The sequence below is a fragment of the Tursiops truncatus genome, chromosome 1, assembly GCF_011762595.2.
Source record: "Tursiops truncatus isolate mTurTru1 chromosome 1, mTurTru1.mat.Y, whole genome shotgun sequence".
NCBI classification, from domain to species: Eukaryota; Metazoa; Chordata; class Mammalia; order Artiodactyla; family Delphinidae; genus Tursiops; species Tursiops truncatus.
In genome coordinates, this window is record NC_047034.1 from 46512071 (window position 1) to 46531501 (window position 19431).

A 19431-nucleotide genomic window follows, 5' to 3' on the forward strand; every position below is an offset into this window, starting at 1 on the left:
AGCACAGGGAACTCTACTCTACTCTGTAATGACCTACATGGGAAAAGAATCTAAAAAAGAGTGGATATATGTGTATGTATAACTGCTTCTCTTTGCTGTACAGCAGAAAGTAACACAACACTGTAAATCAACTGTACTCCAATAAAAAAATTTTAAAAATAAAAAATAAAATTAGCATAAACCTTCTGTTACATGGAAGAGGATTCAAGAAAGGTAGGACAAATATTCCAAATACAAAATAAAAGTTTTAAGAAATCAAGGAGGTTGTACAGGTTTCCCAAATTATTTTTTAAATTTATTTCTTTTTGGCTGCGTTGGGTCTTCGTTGCTGCGCGCAGGTTTTCTCTAGTTGCGGCGAGCGGGGGCTACTCTTTGTTGCGGTGCGCGGGCTTCTCATTGCAGAGGCTTGTCTTGTTGCAGAGCACAGGCTCTAAGCACGAGGGCTTCAGTAGCTGTGGCACACGGGCTCAGTAGTTGTGGCTCACGGGCTCTAGAGCACAGGCTCAGTAGTTGTGGCGCACGGGCTTAGCTGCTCCGCGGCATCTGGGATCTTCCTGGACCGGGGCTCAAACCTGTGTCCCCTGCATTGGCAGGCAGATTCTTAACCACTGCGCCTCCAGGGAAGCCCTCCCAAGTTATTAGCGACAGAAAGAAGGCCCCATAATTAAGGCTATATACTTAGGGTCTAAAAGCATGGTAACATGGAAGTTAACAGTCATAACGAACTGAGTCTTATGAATATGTGAAGGTCAAGTTAAAGAGCTCTCTTCAGCTATATTAGGAGCAAAATGAGGAAAGGAGCTGCTCATTGCTGATAGGTGGGGTAATGTTAACTGATAAGAGAGAAAAGAGAACTACTTCACTCCCCTTAAGCTTCTATCTTCACTATCAAGGAAAATGATCTTCAAACTGGAAAAAGGGTAGGACCAGCATGATGAAGAGGAAACTAGAGCCCAAGATAGAGAAGGCAATATTAAGAAAGCTCTTAGCCCTTTAAGTGACTTCATGTCTCTGGAGCCAGAGAAATAGCTTGAAGGGCACTGAAAGAACCAGAAGATGTGATCATAATATTGATGAATGGAATCTTCGCAGAAGCAGAGAATCATACAAGTGTCTGAAGCCTGGCAACAAGAAAACAGCGATTTTCAGACAGGAATTTAAGGTGGACTAGAAACAACGGACTGATTTGCCTACAAACCGCTTTCGCCAATATCCCAGATGGTTTGTAAGCAATGAACACTTGGAGCTAACATGAAATCACTGATAAAAAAAATCAGATCAAACTAACTTTCCATCCTATTCTGACCCTAGACAAGAAAAAAGGAGTACTACAGACATGACAGATGTCTCACACATTCAAAAAAACCATTCCACCAACTCTCTCCTTAGATCTTTTTTTTTTTTAACATCTTTATTGGAGTATAATTGCTTTACAATGGTGTGTTAGTTTCTGCTTTATAACAAAGTGAATCAGCTATACATATATGTATATCCACATATCCCCTCCCTCTTGCATCTCCTTCCTACCCTCCCTATCCCACCCTTCTAGGTGGTCACAAAGCACTGAGCTGATCTCCCTGTGCTATGCGGCTGCTTCCCACTAGCTATCAGTTTTACATTTGGTAGTGTATATATGTCCATGCCACTCTCTCACTTTGTCCCAGCTTACCCTTCCCCCTCCCCGTGTCCTCAAGTCCATTCTCTAGTAGGTCTGCGTCTTTATTCCTGTCCTGCCCCTAGGTTCTTCATGACCTTTTTTTTTTTTTAGATTGCATATATATGTGTTAGCATACGGTATTTGTTTTTCTTCCTCTGACTTACTTCACTCTGTATGGTAGACTCTAGGTCCATCCACCTCACTACAAATAACTCACTTCCGTTTCTTTTTATGGCTGAGTAATATTCCATTGTATATATGTGCCACATCTTCTTTATCTTTATGGATGATAGAGCCCTAGGGGTTCAACCGTTGTAGAGTTGTATTCCAGTCAAATACAGTAAGTCCCCTACATACGAACCTTCAAGTTGCGAGCTTTCAAAGATGTGAACATCCAATCATGTAAGTTAGTTCACGTGGCTGGTGTACATTGTCACTTGTGTGCATCCTCTACAAGTGGTTGTACTTTTGTGTACTTTACTGTACATTACTGTACAGAGTATAGTAGTACAGTACCTTTATTTCAAGCCCAGGATGTCTGGAAGCAAGCATAAAAGCAGCGGTACATAGCCAATTGTGTTAGTTGGGTACCCAGGCTAACTTTGTTGGACTTATGAACAAATTGGACTACGAATGCACTCTCCAAACTGAACTCATTCGTGTGTAGGGGACTCGCTGTAGTCAGGGAATGCTGAATGGTAAAGCAATGTCAACTAGTGAGTACGGCTAGGAGCAGGGAATGTCTCTAGTAATATAACAAAGAGTTTTGTCTTTGGCCACGTTGATTAAATCATTTTAACAAATGAAGCAGACAATTATATAGAACCTTATTAAACTGAATTGAAAGTTATATCTGGTACGTTGACTTATGGAATCAGAATTTTAGAAGACTTTTTTTAAAACCAGGAATATTGGGCTTCCCTGGTGGCGCAGTGGTTGAGAGTCCGCCTGCCGATGCAGGGGACACGGGTTCGTGCCCCGGTCCGGGAAGATCCCACATGCCGCGGAGTGGCTGGGCCCGTGAGCCATGGCCGCTGAGCCTGCGCGTCCGGAGCCTATGCTCCGCAACGGGAGAGGCCACAGCAGTGAGAGGCCCGCGTACCGCAAAAAAAAACCCAACAACAACAACAACAAAAACCAGGAATATTAGCTAAGACTAATAAAATTAGCTTTCATAAAAATAAATATTTTCTACAACTAGACCTTTTTAAAATCAACTCTCCAAGTACAGGCTAAATGAGACTTAGTTTCATAAAAATTAATATTACAAAAATTTAAAAGACCAAGGAATCTTAGGTAAACATGAGTCATGAGTGTAGTACATGTGTAAAGAGACCTAATTTAAGTTCCATACATGAACACTAATATTAAAAAGAATATAAAATTGCCAATATTCAACCATTTTTAACTTACTAATATGGCAATCTCATACGGTTCAACCTAATACGATTACATGTGAATCACAAGAGAAGTACAAAGTGCTACGGAACTCAGAAAAGGATAATTTACCACCATTTGGGAAACCGAAGTGGATTTGTGAAAGAAATGGCATGTGAGCTGGAATCTGGGTGATGGCTGGGATTTGCACAGGAGATTAGGGGGAAGGGGGACATTTCAGACGGCGGCAACAGTTGGGGAAAAAGACCCTGGGACAGGAAAGTAGTGTAGTTAGGTTAAAGTGTGGAATATGTAAAAGTGAGACACAGGAAATAACACTAGAGAGGGAGAGACTGGAACTGAACTTTGGAGGCCCTCAAATCCACTGTAATAAAAGTGCTCAAAAATTCTATGAGCTGCCTACAGAGACCAAGAACAGTACTGGGCACATAGCAGGAGTAAAATTTGAATGAATAAGTGAATCAATGAAAGAAAGAGTGAATTATTTGTGATGGGTACAGAACAAGAAGAGGTCAACATAAACACAGCTCCTGCTTGCCAACCCACTACATCACCGACATCATAGTACTTTCCATCTACAAGGGATCTTGGAGATCACTTCGTCTGACTCCCTCAAAGATTCTGGGTAACTACCAACAGGACTGGAAATACTCAAGCAAAAGAGGCGAAAGGCTGCCTGGCCCTCTGCCAGTTCCTAGGGTAATCTGATTCACCACAGCAAAATCTCCAAAGAAGATTTCAGCTCAATAACTCCTAAATATTGTGTTTTGGACTCTTTACTGAAAATGAATGCCATCTAAGTCTACAAGTTTCGGAAACAAATGTTTGGTGGCTTTTGTGGGCAACTGTTTTTAAAACATCAAGCATGTCTAAGGTATAATTTTAAAGAATCTGGCTCCAGGAGAAAAAGCTGAGGCATTAGTCACATGTTTTACATTTCTTACTCTTGCCTGCCAGATTTTTTTTTTTTAATTAAGAAAGGAAAAATGGGTCAGCCCAAAAGAATTTTTACAACTGTCAGAATAAACACAAGGCCCAAGCAACCCCATAAACTTCATTTTTGGAGGCTTATCTCCGCCTCTCTCTGTGGCTTTAAGTGTCCTTTGTTTAGAGCCCAGCCAAAGACACAGCCCTGGTGACTCCTCCTACATCTTGCATACTGTAAGGACATGTTTTCTTTCTGTCAAGAGGGAAGAGGACTGGTGTGAGCCTAGATGACAGCACAGCCTCTTCTGATTTCAACAGGACACGGTGGGTGGAGGATCTAAGGGTCAAAGAGAACCCTTGTCCAGTCCAGCTTGACTCCAAGGTCCTTAAGAAACCCCTCTCCTCCTTAGAAAGAATCACCACCCATGAGGCAGTTTTGAAGATATCTTCAAGAAGCAACTCATCAGATAAAAGAAAGTCTCTCCTGGGCTCAAGGAACACTTTAGCGCTGAGCACACGTGTCCAGACTTCGGTCGCCAAAGCTATAACCATTCTTAGTCCACCCTTCACTCTGGGAGTCCCCTGAGGAGCTACTGCTTTTAGGATGAGCACCAACACTCAGGTTTACTTTCCTGCAGGGTCGGGTTTGGTTGAATTGTTCCAGAAGAGCTTCTACCAACCAGACCTAACATTTATATGGTGTTGCCGGTGGCAACCTGCCCTCTTACAAAGCAGACCAGGCCTCCTGGTGATGCGTTAAGCTGGACCACACTAGAGCAGTGAGTTTCAAACTTCTTAACCATGATTTACAGTAAAAAGAAAAGATGCCTTTTACACATGACTCAGTACCTACTTGCACATATTTAAAACAAGTTTCACAACAATGTGATTCTAATATTTTTTATCTCATTCTGTTCCAGTTTTGAAATATTGATTTTTTAACCCACTACATTGATTTCAGAGCCCACTCTTAAGCTATACCCTGCATTTTAAAAGGCAAGGCCCTAGAGCAACACTGTCCAATAGAAAGATACTGCCAGCCACAGTACGATATTTTAAAGTTGCTAGTAGCCACATTAAAAAAAAAAGTAAATAGAAACAGGTGAAACTCATTTTGACAATATATTTTATTTAACCGTTATATCAAAATATTATCATTTCAACATGTGACTGCTATAGAAAATGACTGAGCTATTTTACAGTATTTTATCATACAAAGTCTTCGAAATCTGGCGTGGACTTTGCACGCACAGAACGTTTCAATTCAGACTAGCCACATTTCAGGTGCTCCATAGGCACATGAGGCTAGTAGCTACCATACTGAACAGTGCAGCCCTCAGAGCTCTGGTCCCACATCCCCCAGAGCAGCAGGACCCACGAAGGTGCCCGACAGCAGAAGGGAGGGGAGCCATCCACCCCTGCTGAACTGCACTGCATATTTGCTCACACGTCCTCATCTCACACCGTACTCTCAGGCTCCTAGTGAAAGCTCACAGCCTGGATAAAGGATAGGAGATTTCACAAGGAAGAAGAACAGAAATGAGGCTTGTTAACTAATAACAAGCAGTATCGCTCTGAAACTCCTCCAAGTCCAAATGCATTCTTTTGTCTGTGACATCAGAAATATAACAAATGCACATAAGATTCAAACCAGAGAGTAACTTTTAGAGAATTTGTTCTGAAAAATATATCTTACTGATTAAAAGAACTGAATAAATAGCACGATTGCAACTATGTTAAAACGTGCGCCTGTGAACGAAGATTGGAAGATAAAAAGCAAAAGTTTAAAGAACTGTGTTACTGTGGTAGAATTATGGGTGATTTTTTCCTCTTCTTGTAAAAATAACGTGTACAATGTTGTGGCATCACTCTTTTAAGAATAATATTGTTTTGAAAAGGTTCTTCCCTCTTTTCCAAAGCAAACATGTATGCCATTGAATCCCTATAAAAAGAAAAGGGTAAGGATAACAGGTTTGGATAAAAGGCAAGAAGGACCAGAAGCAGTCAGAAAACTTGACCTTGACAGAGCCAATTACACTGGGACAGTCTGACGGGAAACACCTAACGACAGCTGGACTGCCAAAAACTTCTAGCGTAGGCTTTATGTTTTGCCTGAAGTCGAAATTTAAGAGTTAAGAATGTAAGACCACGTAGCAGAGGAAACTCTGAGAGGGTAAGAGAGCAAAAGCAGCTGAATTTTACTAACGAAAACTGAAAAGTCTACAGATACTACTGTGTTATATAATAGAGTATCATTTATGTCACTTTTTAAAAAATCCCCTCTTGCCAATGAATTCCGGTAAGAGGAGCACACCCCAGAAGGTGCCATTCACAACAAGCCTGCCCCCCAAATCTCAGAGAAGCAGCTTCATCATTATGTGCATGACCCTAGTGGTTATGAGCATAAAGGGTGTCAGATCCCTTTACAAAAATGTGTTCTACAGAACAAAGCCAAAGTGCTTTGATACTGGGTTAATACAAGCTTGAAGCAAATTGCAGCCCTCAGATAAGAGACCAAATAAAATATGTGAAAACCCTAAGTAAAACAACTTTGGAATCCAAAGCAGAATTGGGTTCTCAGAGGTCTATCCTTGACTCCTGATTCAAACCTGTACGTCACCAAGAAGCTTATGGATTAACTTTAAATACCATGCTATTCTACCTATAGAGGTCACCATCATAGTTAAACCAATTTTCATAAGATCATGAAATGTGTAGAAAAAAGCAACGATGACAAAAAAGAGGCAAAAGCAGCATTTTTCCTTTTTTGTCTTGTGTCATCAGTTGAAGTATAAAATACAAATTAGATTTAGCTTATTTATTCAATATTTTCCTTTTTGTTTCAAAGAATGAGATTTACGTTACCAAATGGCCACAAAAAATAAAGTCATGAAGACACATGTTTTATAATAGAGATTAGGTCAAACAACGTGTAAGATTCTTACTGAATACTGACTATGGGTTGGACATGGTTCCAAGTGATGGGAATATGAAGATTGATTAAAGATGGTCCCACCCCCTGCCCTTGAGAAGCTCAAATGAACAGGGCAAAGTGAAACATTTTTTTAAAAAAAGGATACAATGTGACAAGTGCTGTAATAGAGCTTTTCCTAAAGTGCTAAGATGACCCAGATAAAAGGATAATTATTCCCAAAGAGGGATCAGGGAAAGTAGAAGAGTACAGATGACATTTGAGCTGGGACTTGAAAGGTAAGTCGTTTATCAGTCAATCAGTGAACAGAAAAGCACTGCAAGCTGATACAATAGCATATGCAGTGACAGGAGGAGGAGAGAGCTGCATATAAACGTGGACTTCACTGTGGATGATGAAATCTACAACTCTATATTCTCAGCTAAGAATAGGGCTAGTTCTTTCAACGGAGACATAACCACATAGGGAGTTGGAGGGTCAGAGAGATGGAAGGAAAACTTTTAAGCTTTCATCTGCCACATAGAAGAGTATCATCAACCCTGTTGCTGTAACTCTTAGCAAAATAGGGAGTTCAGGTTAGGGATGGGGGCTGAAATCAGAGCTGCTGCCATCAGCGCTTTGCGGCCCAGGCATCTAAAGTTTTACAAGGCTTTATCCCTCGAGCAGACACTCATTTGTGGACTGTCTAGGTCAACAATGGATAGAAAGTCATTTTTGTAAAGAATATCATAATCCTTCAAAGCTAAACAAAGAATGTTCACGAAGAAACACTTGAATCAACTTTAGCTCCCTGAGAAACACTTGTGTGGGAGCGAAGCGGCAGCAGGACCGTCCAGGATACCCACAGCAGCGTGATGGGTGAAAGCTGGTCCTGGGCCCAGCGGATCCCGGCCCCGCTGCTTTGCACATAGATGATGTTACACAAGCGCCTTGAGTCAGTGTGTAAGGTCCCTTCTCCTTTTGTTCCACGTACAGAGTCAGCACACGCAGGGAGGATTCAGTGTCTGTCAGTAACACTTAACGTGAGCAAATCACTTATTCAGCATCTTTGTGCAAGAGATTTAATTTTTCAATTACAGCTCAGAGTACGGGGGTCAGTTAGCCCCACAAGTCAGCTGAGAACAGGCGTAAATAACAGAGAATAGATGCAGGAGTCTGAGTATCCTGAGAGAATAGGAAAGGATCTTACGATACTCAGGGGGGACCCTATATGAATAGAAGAAAGGCCAAGTTCGTGGGCAAGAAGCCAGAGACCCCGGAGACTATTTTTAATCCAGAAGAAGGACAGGAAGGAACAGGAACAAAACAAGGAACTCACACAGGAGAAATGGAAAGCAAGAAGGAAGCAACTGTAATAAGCAAATGGAAAGACGGTGAGAAAAATAGATCATAAAACTAAAATTGTATTCCTAACAGGGAAGCCAGGAACGCCATAAGAAAAGGCTGAAAGAGAGAAGAGAAGCCAAAAAGCAACAAGAGGACTGACTACTCAAAGGAAGTATTTTAAATGCCTGCATCTTATGAGGGTCAGTGTGGGCTGGTTGGTAACATTTTGCCTATGGCATTAGGTCATGAGTTCAAGTCCCACATCAGGATTTGGCCTAAAACCAAGTGCTGATTTTCCAGCAGCTCTGAAAGGCTGGAAGCACTTTCCATTCCTGGGCACATTAACTTTACTATCCTTCTCTGCAACAAATTAAAAGTACCCCAAAGAAAGGGAGAATCAAAGAGAATCAACAGCCATTATCTCAAAACAAAACAAAATCATACTGGAGAGGGAATAAGAAAATAAAGACAAAGTAGGAAGTTTTCATATGCAAGATATTTACTGCATTTGTCTTTAGAATCCTGTGAGTATGGGATATTTGTTCCCACATCCCATCTATTGAGAGAAGCCATCTCTGCACTTTCAATGCACCAAGCATACTACTAGTAACAGTGGTCATGACAGAGGAAACACTACTCCTTGCTGAGCATGAAGATATCATTAGGTAATCAGCAAATAGGAAGAAAAAAATATAGAAACGATTCCCACTGGGATGAGGGAAGAAAGGCAGGACTAGTGAACAGACCATATGCCAATCAAGCCCTTAGGTGGTGAGAAGAAAAAAAAAAAAAACGGCCTTACGGTTAAATAACAATAAGAATATCCTTGGGGCTTCCCTGGTGGCGCAGTGGTTGAGAGTCCGCCTGCCGAAGCAGGGGACACGGGTTCGTGCCCCGGTCCGGGAAGATCCCACATGCCGCGGAGCGGCTGGGCACGTGAGCCATGGCCGCTGAGCCTGCGCGTCCGAAGCCTGTGCTCCGCAACGGGAGAGGCCACAACGGTGAGAGGCCCGCGTACCGCAAAAAAAAAAAAAAAAAAAAAGAATATCCTTGTATTTGTATAATAATTTACATATTAAAAAGTACTTTTATATACATTAACTCATATGATCCTCACAAAACCCACGGGCAGAACGATTATCCCCATTTCACAGATGATGAAAGTGAAGATTTAGAAAGTCCTGTGACATTGTGAAAGTCACAACCTCGGGAGCAATTCAGCACAGACCTAGTTTGGGGCTCAAGTACTGCATTAGCTAATCAACATGCAGCCCAATGAGAAATTTTACCTTTACTTTAACTTGTGAAAACACAATTTACTCACATCCTAAATTATGCCCAACGAAGAATGATTAGCATAATGCTTGCCAAGCAATTTTTAGAAAAATTGTTTCCTACCTTCCCATTTTTCAGGCAGAAATGGCAAATACAGGAGACAGAATACAGCCCGTTGTTAACTAGTACAATATTTTTAAAGCATAAAAATCAGAACACCGACAAATTAACTACACAGGAAAACTGAAGGAATTTGAAATGCGAAATACTGGAGCCCAGGCAATAATCATCTTTCACTGTACAGGCAGCCAGACAGAGAAAACACGACAACAGATATTACTTCTAATAAACAAGAATTACTAAACCCTGCCACGGCCCTTCCTCCCAGACGTGCAAAATGAGAAAAGGATGTCAGGAACATGAAGCCTCACTAAGACCGTGTCTCAATCAAGCGGTCTGGATTCTACACAACCACAAGCGTCCAGGGCAGAACCACGCCTCTGCAAGTTTCCACCATGGGGTTCAAAGAGGACCCAGATGGTGGGGTCCCAATGAGAGCCCCACCACTCAGTGAGGGAGGGCAGACCATACCCTAGGTTCTGCGCCAAGCACCCTACACACACAACTCACTCCTCACAGTAACTCTGTCCAGAGAGGACTGCTCATCTCCTCCCTTTCCACGTGAGGAACTCGGGCTGAGAGAGGTTAAGAAACTTCAGAGCCCTACTTCACATAGCCGCACATGGGGCGGAGGCCAGCTCTGGATTCACACCTGTCTGGCTCCAAAGCATAGGTTACCTCCCTCAACTGGCGCTCCTGCTGGAAACACCCGTGAAAAGAAAGAGCAAATACAAAGGCCCCCAGCCAGGAGAAAGAACCCCAGCCACGCCCTGATGGCTCTGGGCCCTGTTAATTCTTGGTTAGGTTGCAAAACAGATATGCTCATCAGATATGCTCATTGTGTTGTGTCATTAGGAGAAGTCAGCATTTGGATAGAAAACAGCAAATGTTTTCCCTGTGCTCCACAAACTAACCCAATGCTTCCAATTTCCTGAATTTTCTATTTGGGAGTATCAGTCACCTCAACAAAGAATTTCAAGTATTGCAATTTTAATTCGAAAAGTCATGACTGTAAAGCATTTTATTTTTAGCCAATGTCTAACCCAGTTTCAATTATTTTTACCTATATCCATTACATGTACTTTTGTTGGACAGAAACTGTCCACAGATTCTAGCTCTGTCACCAGCAGTGACAGCATGAGAACAGCATCTGACTAGAAAAGAGCTGCTGCTAAGAAAGTTGCCGAGAGCCTCAGTTGATATCACCTACCAAAGACATCCTACTTTTAGCAGAAACACTTTGTTTCTGGCCTTCAAATTATCTTTAGAATGATGAAGCTGGAAGGACTCAGCCTTGGCTTTGCTTTTATAAAAGATGAAAATGGGTACTAAAATCGGCAGGAAACAAAATAAAGGGGGAAAGTTGAATTGCTCAATTCCTTGCCGAAAGAGCAAACAAACAGAGAATGTCTGGGGGAGTTAACATGGGATGAGATTAACTGTGTGGAAATGAATTCAAATGAATGGACCACAGATGGCACAAACAATTATACTAGAAAATGTAGGGTAATGAGTCTGTGAGTGTGGAAGGATATACAGAACCAACAACAACACGCCATCCCACTCCCAACCACCACCGTTATTATCCTTGGAAGTCAGTCATACACGGCATGACATAAAGGAGAAGACGGCTTTGAGGAACCAAGCTAGGCAGAAACCCCATTTATCAGACCACAATACACAGCCACACTGGTGAAAAGGCACAGGTATTTCTACAGTGTTAAGCCCAGAGGATCAGTGGTAAATGACATGCCTCTCTCTCTGCACAAGACTAACTGGGCTTCCTCCAAGAAGGTGTCTTCTACCTAATGTAGTCTTGTCCTACCTTTATTCCTTCATTCCTCCCTCTATTTGTATCCTTTTTATACACTGAAGACAGTTCCTAAACAGAAGAAAGTTAATCAATCACAATAATGACACAAGGGCAACCAAGCAAAAAATAACAAAGTCAGACTTTGATGAGTTATATAGAAGAGGTCATGAGATGACATTAGAAAGACGCACCAAACCCTAAAAAACGTGACATGAAAAGACATTTTAATTTATGGTGTACGTGTGTCTATGTGTGTGTGCAAGAGAGAAAGACTGAAATTGTGGAAGCGGTAAACTAAGGAAGAATTCGATCTTATCAAATTTTTTCTTCTGTACAAGTGGAGTCAGCAATCAGAGTGAGCCTCTAAGAGCACCAATGCCAGCACCCGGGATAAACAGTTTCAGAAAGGGTTTAAAGACGTTGAGGAGGAAGAGGAAAAAAGACCAGGACACCTAACCATAAAATTTCTTGCGTCCCTAACAACACAATTATAAGTGTAACCGCTGTTGTCTAAAATACAACTCTGTAATCATAGTCCTGTGGGTTCCATATTTATTCTCTCTCCATGGCATACAGATTCAATCTGTTTAGTTTGTAAGGAAACAGAAGACTTTAGAAGGAAAAGAAAAAAAAACAAAAAACAAAACCAGAAACCACCAGCTCTCCAAAGTGCTCTGGAATCTGAGAAGCAAGCAGTGCTTGCTGCCCCGTTCATGAGCCTGAACTGAGATTCGTCTCTGGACAGGACACAGCAGGCATGCCTGGGTCTGGTCTGCAGGGCCTGCTGACAGGAAAGGAGGCATTTGCTAGTGTTTACGTGGAGCAAGGCTGCCTTGAAGTCCCCAGGACATTTCATCCAATAAGAAGAGGATGGCGCTGACCCCAGAAAGCCAGAAGGCTTTTGACCTGCTCTTTGAAACCAGGGTGGTTAAGAGCCACACCTGCCAGGCCTCCTCTCGTCACCCTCCACTCCCACCACTGTCCCGCCTCTCCCTGCACTCTCCCCCGTCCACCCTCTTTGTTCCGCTGCCCCAGTTTCATCTGGATCCTCATTCCTTTCCTCACTTCATGACCACTTTTGCCTCCTCCCCTAGTCCGGCTCCTTCCCGATGCATCCACCCGTCAGCTGTCAGTCATCTTTCTCAAATGCAAATCTGATCACCCCACTCAGCTGAAGCCCCTTTAGTGCTGACTATAGAGTATTCAGGACAAAGCAGGTTCTACAGCTTAGCACAGACATGGCTCCAGTCTTGCTCTCTGGCCTCCTTTCCCATCAGTCCTCCAGCAGGGGCCCTTCCCCCTTCTCCCTTCCCCCTTCCCCAGGCTGAGCCTCACACAGGGCTCTCACCTCTGGCCCCCATGCTTTTCCCCATGCTGTGCTCTCTCACTGGAATGCCTGTCTCTTGTGCCCCACACACCCTCATTTAACTCCTACCATCTGTCAACTCTCCACTAAAGGGCCCTTCTTCCGTGCAGCCTTCCCGGAGTGCCCACTCCCCACTCCCATCTGATTTATATGCCGCCCTTTGGGGTTCCCCTAACACCCAGTGCAGATCTCTCACACAGCACTGATCACACCTACCGCAGTATATGGTAATTAGCTTCCGTTCCTGTCTCCCCTACTACCTGAAATTTCCTTAAGAACAAGGGGTGTCTTGCTTTACTTTGGATTCCCAAGATGTAACGTGGTGTCTGGCATAAAGTAGGCTGTTGATAAATGAATCCTATCGAACGTGAGGTTAGCAGACTCAAATGCAGATGACAGAACCATACAGAGATAGGCCACAGCAGCCAGGGAGTTCACAGTGGCTGTTTCACTAGCAAACAACCCAGAAACTGCCCCGAACTCCAGATTCCAAATCGACTCTGTGGGGATAACCACACCCATCAGCAATCCAGACACGAGCTAAGCTGAGCTTCTCTCACAGAATAAAGCTACATTCCTCATCTCCCCCCATTTAACCGATACTTGCCTTGCTTCGTTTACAGAAATCTTTTTTTTTCTGTAAAAAGTATATCTTGGTAGAAACTTAAACGTTTTATTTATGTCAGCTTATTACTGCACATTTTAATGTAAAATGTATAAGACAGTCACTACAAGATTCTGATTACGTAGAAGGGGGATACGTACAAGGATATGCACGTCAGGGACAAAGGAAACTAAAATTAGTGGGATGGGGCAGTGGTGAATTCCAGCTAAAGGGGAAAAGGCACAGTATCGACTTTATTGCTCTACTTTTCTTTCTAAATTTAAAACTCCAGGGAAGTTTTCTTTATGCTTTTACAGAAATAACAATGAAATATGCTTACAATATTAATTTAACAGCATGTATACTTTAAGCATAAGGAATTAATGTGACTCATAGTTACACTGTTATGTATTTGCTGGGGGCAGACATGTATCTTGCACTCAGCTGAGTGTCCCCAGGATTGCTGAACTGAAATGGATGTTCTTGGGTTACATGCTAAATATTCCTTACAAAGACCCCCAAAGATTCTGAAAGCAGTGAAAGGACTTAACATAATAACGATAGCTCAGGCAATTGAAACTGACCATATTTTCTTGATTGGTGTACGCCACATGCTGTACTATTGGATTATTTTAGAAACGTGTTCCCAAGGTCAAAATGAAAAATATATCAGTTGCTTCATTTACAGATGGTTGCTAAATTTTGGAATTTACTTTCTAAAGCCTAAATTAAACACTCCGATAGACAGGAATAATGCAACCCGAGGGCCTGTATTCCTAGATGAAAACAAGGATGACAGACTGTAAACTGAGGGCTCCTCTAGGGCTTATCTCCTTACAATTCTAAAACCCTTGCTCCTGAGCCTTCTGACCATACATAATGGTAACGCCTGCCAACACTAACTTGTGCATTGCCTTTCTTTCTTCAACGTTCAATACTATCCGACCGCTCGCCTTTAAAAGGCACTGGGGGATTGTCTAGTTAATTCACTGCCCTGATTTTTGTGTTGTTGTTAAAATGAATAATCACTACCTTTGTTTGTGCCCTGCTTTGTTACAGAAAGGATGTAAGATAGCTGTAATCATTAGCTAATTAGTTTTTCTCACTCCCATGCACTCCTCCTTTTCTTTATAAGCTAACATCTTCATGCTGATTTGGGTTTAAATGAGGAGCAACCATACATTCATATTTATCAAGACAATATTTGCCTCGCGGAAAGGCATGGAGCTTGATCCGCTCATTCAACAAACACTTACTGAGTGTCTGCCAACTAGATGGCCATAGTTCTCACTTCACGGAGCTTACAGTCTAATGGGAAATACACATAAACAGGCAATTACAACAGAGTGAGGTAAATGTATCACAGAGAGACAGAGAATGCTTCTGGAACGCGCAGAAGGGGTACCTCCTCCAGACTCGGGAGATCGGAGAAGCTTCCCAGAAGTGAAGTTCGCCGAAACTCAGGGAACTGTGTGCCATTTAAAGGCAATACGGAGAGCAATGCCACGGAAACACCAGGTAGAGTCAATCCAAATACTGCATCAAAGTGAGGTCAAACTTCTCCATTCAGATGTGACAAGTGGTTATCTTACCACTGCACTCATATAACCCACTGGGTTCTATAACAGATTTCCAGTTCCTTTTATTTCTAAATGCATTCTTTTTTCTCCTGTCCTATTTTACTATCTTTACCAGCCTCCCAGCTATCAAGTATTTCAATTCAAACCAACAAGGGCCTCTGTGGGAGATAGTGTGATAAATACAGGACGCAGGGCAGGGAGGCACTGGGGCCTCCCCACAAGGACCACGCAGCCACAGAAGCGCAGAACTGAGAAAACCACTTGACTATCCGCTGACCATTCCACTCCCCACAAACCTTGCAGAGGTGACCTGGCACTACCAATCGTGCTTGTGAAACAAATATCCCCACTTTGACTTTATCTTGTGTTTGATGCATTTTTCTGAACCCTGAGGCTGCCATATTCCGAAGACAGCAAAATGGGCTCTTGACACTGAAGCCCCTTCCCTAACAGTGGGATCCTTTTCCTCTGTCCATTTGAGTATTCCTCCTAAAATGGGACATTTCCTGCTTCCAGAGAATACTGATATTTTCTTAAATTGTTTCTACACATCATTGTCAATGTACAATCACAATGCTGGGACCAAAGAAAAATAACTTTTCACCATTTGCTCTTCCAAAAATTACTTGAAATTTTTCTACAAGCTAATTGAATGGTTGGATAAAACTACCTTTTTTTTTAAATGTTGGGGGTAGGAGTTTATTAATTTATTTACTTATTTTTGCTGTGTTGGGTCTTCATTTCTGTGCGAGGGCTTTCTCTAGTTGTGGCAAGCGGGGGCCACTCTTCATCGCGGTGTCCGGGCCTCTCACTATCGCGGCCTCTCTTGTTGCGGAGCACAGGCTCCAGACACGCAGGCTCAGTACTTGTGGCTCACGGGCCTAGTTGCTCCACGGCATGTGGGATCCTCCCAGACCAGGGCTCGAACCCGTGTCCCCTGCATTAGCAGGCAGATTCTAAACCACTGCGCCACCAGGGAAGCCCTGATAAAATTACTTTTTAATGTCTCTTCCAGTCCTGAGATTTTATGATTCTCTGACATAATCAGAACGATTTTTCCTTGAGGGCTATAGTTGGGTAAAATTATCCCAGTCTAAGATGTTATTGTAAAGGAAAAAATTGGGTCAGTGTTTCAATAATATTTAGTTTTTCAAAGTTGCCCAAAATAACCTCACAAAGATGCAGCTGCTGTACCAGTAAGTCCAGCCTGGTAGTTGGTTGAATATTTTACGACCAAAGACAGAGGGTTTTTCTTCAAAAGATCAACTGAACACAAAATCTCACAAAGAAAACAAAAAAGAATGTCCCAAATGTTTTTGGATTGTATGATACTTCACATCTAAGGATGTGCAATTATTTTGCTATCATTCCCAAACTGGATCTTAATTCTGTTTTGTGATCTGAGTACTAGAAACTACAAACATCGTACTCAGTCACTTAGGCTTTTTGACATGTAGTGAGAGTCGTGCCCACCCTCAGGTGCTACATAAGCTCACACGTCTTTGGTGTGTGACCCTTTGTACACTCAAGATGGAGAGCTTATCATAAGATACACATCTTCACAACAAATATCTCAATTTGCAGCTCAAGTTATCATTCAAAACATAAAGAAAAGAAAGGTGTGTTGCTCAAGTCTTGCACCAGCTGCAATATCTAGGGGGGAAAGTACATCATAAGCATCCTTGTTCTTCTGAGTTGAAGTTCTCTTCCACCACTATGGAAACAGCCTTAGGGTCCCAGGCAGCTCCCAGCAGCAAGGAACTAAACATCTGGGTTCAAATTCAGCCTCTACCACTTCCTAGCTGTGTGACCCTGGCAAGCAATTTAATCTCTCTGGACCTTTATTCCTAATGTGGAAAGAAAGAGATAATCACAATACTACCTTCCTCAGAAATTGTTGTCATATTTCGATATACCCTCACCTCACTTCAGCCTCTAGTTCACTCTAAAACCAGTTGCTCTGATGTGAGGAATATGGTCAACAATATTGCAATAACTTTGTATGGGGACAAATGGTTACTAGGCTTATCATGGTGATCCCTTCACAGCTAATGCAAATGTCAAATCATTATGCAGTACACCTGAAACTAACATCAGAGTGTACGTCAACTATATTTCAATAATAAGTCACTAAATAAAATGGTTGCTTTGAAGAATTTTGAAAGGGTTACTGGAAAAACAAATATAGAGAAGCCACTTACGGCCTAAAGAGAAAGGCTTTGTAATTGCTATGGCTCGATTGGTTGAGTCACATTTAATTAAATCTGGAATTTCCAAGGACAAAAACAGTGCTTCCCAACAGGACACCTAAGATAAGAAAACAAGGGGGATCTGGGTTGGAGAGTCCCTAGGAACTGGCTTCTGAGGACAGATTCCTCCATCAACTAGAAGCAATCTTTTTACATATTTCCCTCTTGATATTTTAGCTCTACCGCTAAATCCAGGGTGAACCAACTCTGAACTCTGTATAAATATGAGAACTCTGGGAGAGGGGGAGAGAAGAGGAGTCCAGTGAACGGAACAGTCAGTGAGAATAACTAAATAACTGGGAACATCTAAATGAACCATACTTCGTGTGTTTGGGACCTCCAGAGTTAACCCCTCCATTTCTCCATGACTTACTCATTCACCGCTATTGTGTTTGGCCAAAAACTTAAAACTGTCGCCCAAGCAACATCAGTCTTACTATAAAAGAGGAACAACCTGGCATCAGAAAATGTAATGACCTTTTTGAAGGCAGCTGCTTCAGAACTTGTGAATCATTTTGAAATACTCAGCCCAAACCACATCAATACCACATTTAAATAAAATGCAATAAATACAACCACCAAAAACAAAGTGATGACTTGTCAGAACTCTAGTTCTGCTTTTCCTATCAGGTCTGCTGGTGATACACCTAATTAATTTCAAAATCATATTCCAAGTAAGGTACCTACTGGATAAGTGAAGACCTCAGGTTTTCAAAGGAAAGGTTCCGACCTCTCCAGAGCACACCTGCAGATGCCACTAACAATTTACTGCCCTAGTGGGCGGTACCTCAACCCCAAGTACGGAGCATGAAGGGCCTGACTTGAAACAGCTGGGGAAGCCCAAAGCAGTGAACGCCTGTGTCAGCAGCCCAGCAGACCCATGGCAGAGGAAATCACTGCTGCTGGCCATCCTGCCTTAAACTCCAGGAATTGCAAGTCACGTGCTGCCTCTAGTCTTAACACAAAGTCCTGGGTAGTTTTGTTTCCTGTCCTCCTTCACACCCGACCTTTGATTTCTGCTCAAAAAAACTGAATTTTCTGAAACCCAAAGCCAGTAAAGATTGGATGCCAGTGCATAATCTTCATTGCTCTCAGGCCCATCAGCTGTGAAGCCTCAATATGGCCAAAATAAGGCCAGGTGAAACCACACTCCATCCTCTCTGTTCGCCTAGGCTTTTTGCGTCATCTGTCACTGCTCTCTGGTGATTACTTCTACCTCCAGATGAAGAATTCCTTCGTTCTTCCACATGATGATGTTTGCCCAAGGAGCACTGTTTGCCCGAGCTTTCCATTCCTCACATCCCCTTTAGCTGGGATATGTTGAAGGATCCATTAGGAGATAATGAAAAACTCACATGATCTCACCCATCACTTTAAAATCTCAGTGGAAAAAAATCTCGTTTATGGAAGCTGTGTTTCTCCAAAGACCCAGCCCTCTACGCGTTCTACTCATGAAGTCGTGGGCACTAAGCATGCATTTGCCTCCTCGTAGGCTCTGGAAAGGATGAACAGTGGGAAATCTGCCATCCCCCATAGGAGGCAGATTTGGAATGTCAGGTCCCCTGAGCACATTGGGTACTTGGTAAAGGTACAGGAGTAGGAGAGGGGCTGTCAGCATCAAGAGTGGGGAAGACAGAGAGAGAAAAGGATGCCATCTGGGCAAAATGGCTCTCGTCTAACACAGTGCTATTTTTTGGTCCTGTTACTCTGTGTCACTTTCTGCCACTCCACTCCCACTTTATTTGTCAAATACCTCAAGATGTTTCTAAGAGGTTCTGAATTATTGATAAACCTAAGGGAGATGCTTTGGAAAACAGTAAGTACAAAAAGAGACCGGTACTGCTAGTGCAAGCACTTGGTCATTGGTGGTTTCCTTTTTAAGGCCAAAAGAGAAGAAAAAAAAAAAAAAGCCTGCCTCTGCTAAATAATAATGATATTCACAGAACAAGAGACACTGCAAGTCCAAAGTTCACAATCTCTCCAGCTTTACTCACCCCTAGCCATCTTGCTCCTTTATTGGCAGCCTGTTGAATCTGGACTCTTTTGAGGGTGACATGGTACACAGCTCCTTCCTCTACCTCTTCACCCCAGTCCTGAATCGAGCTCTGCCAGGAGATGGGACAAAGAGAAAGAAAAAGAGTGGTTTTTTTTTCCTCTCCGCTAACCACAATCTATCCCAGCTGC

The 19431-nt window shown here is 42.5% G+C and overlaps 1 protein-coding gene across 3 annotated transcripts in view; it reads right to left on the bottom strand.

Moving 5' to 3' along the window:
• RGL1 (ral guanine nucleotide dissociation stimulator like 1) overlaps positions 1-19431 on the bottom strand; it is a 279931-nt gene that overhangs the window by 113744 nt on the left and 146756 nt on the right. For 2 of the 3 annotated variants that reach the window (XM_019952563.3, XM_019952564.3), the window contains one exon: positions 19242-19352. The exons of the other annotated variant lie outside the window; for it this stretch is intronic. In XM_019952563.3, the coding sequence (XP_019808122.1) occupies positions 19242-19352 (111 nt within the window). The remainder of the gene's footprint in view (positions 1-19241; positions 19353-19431) is intronic. 3 annotated transcript variants of the gene reach the window in all.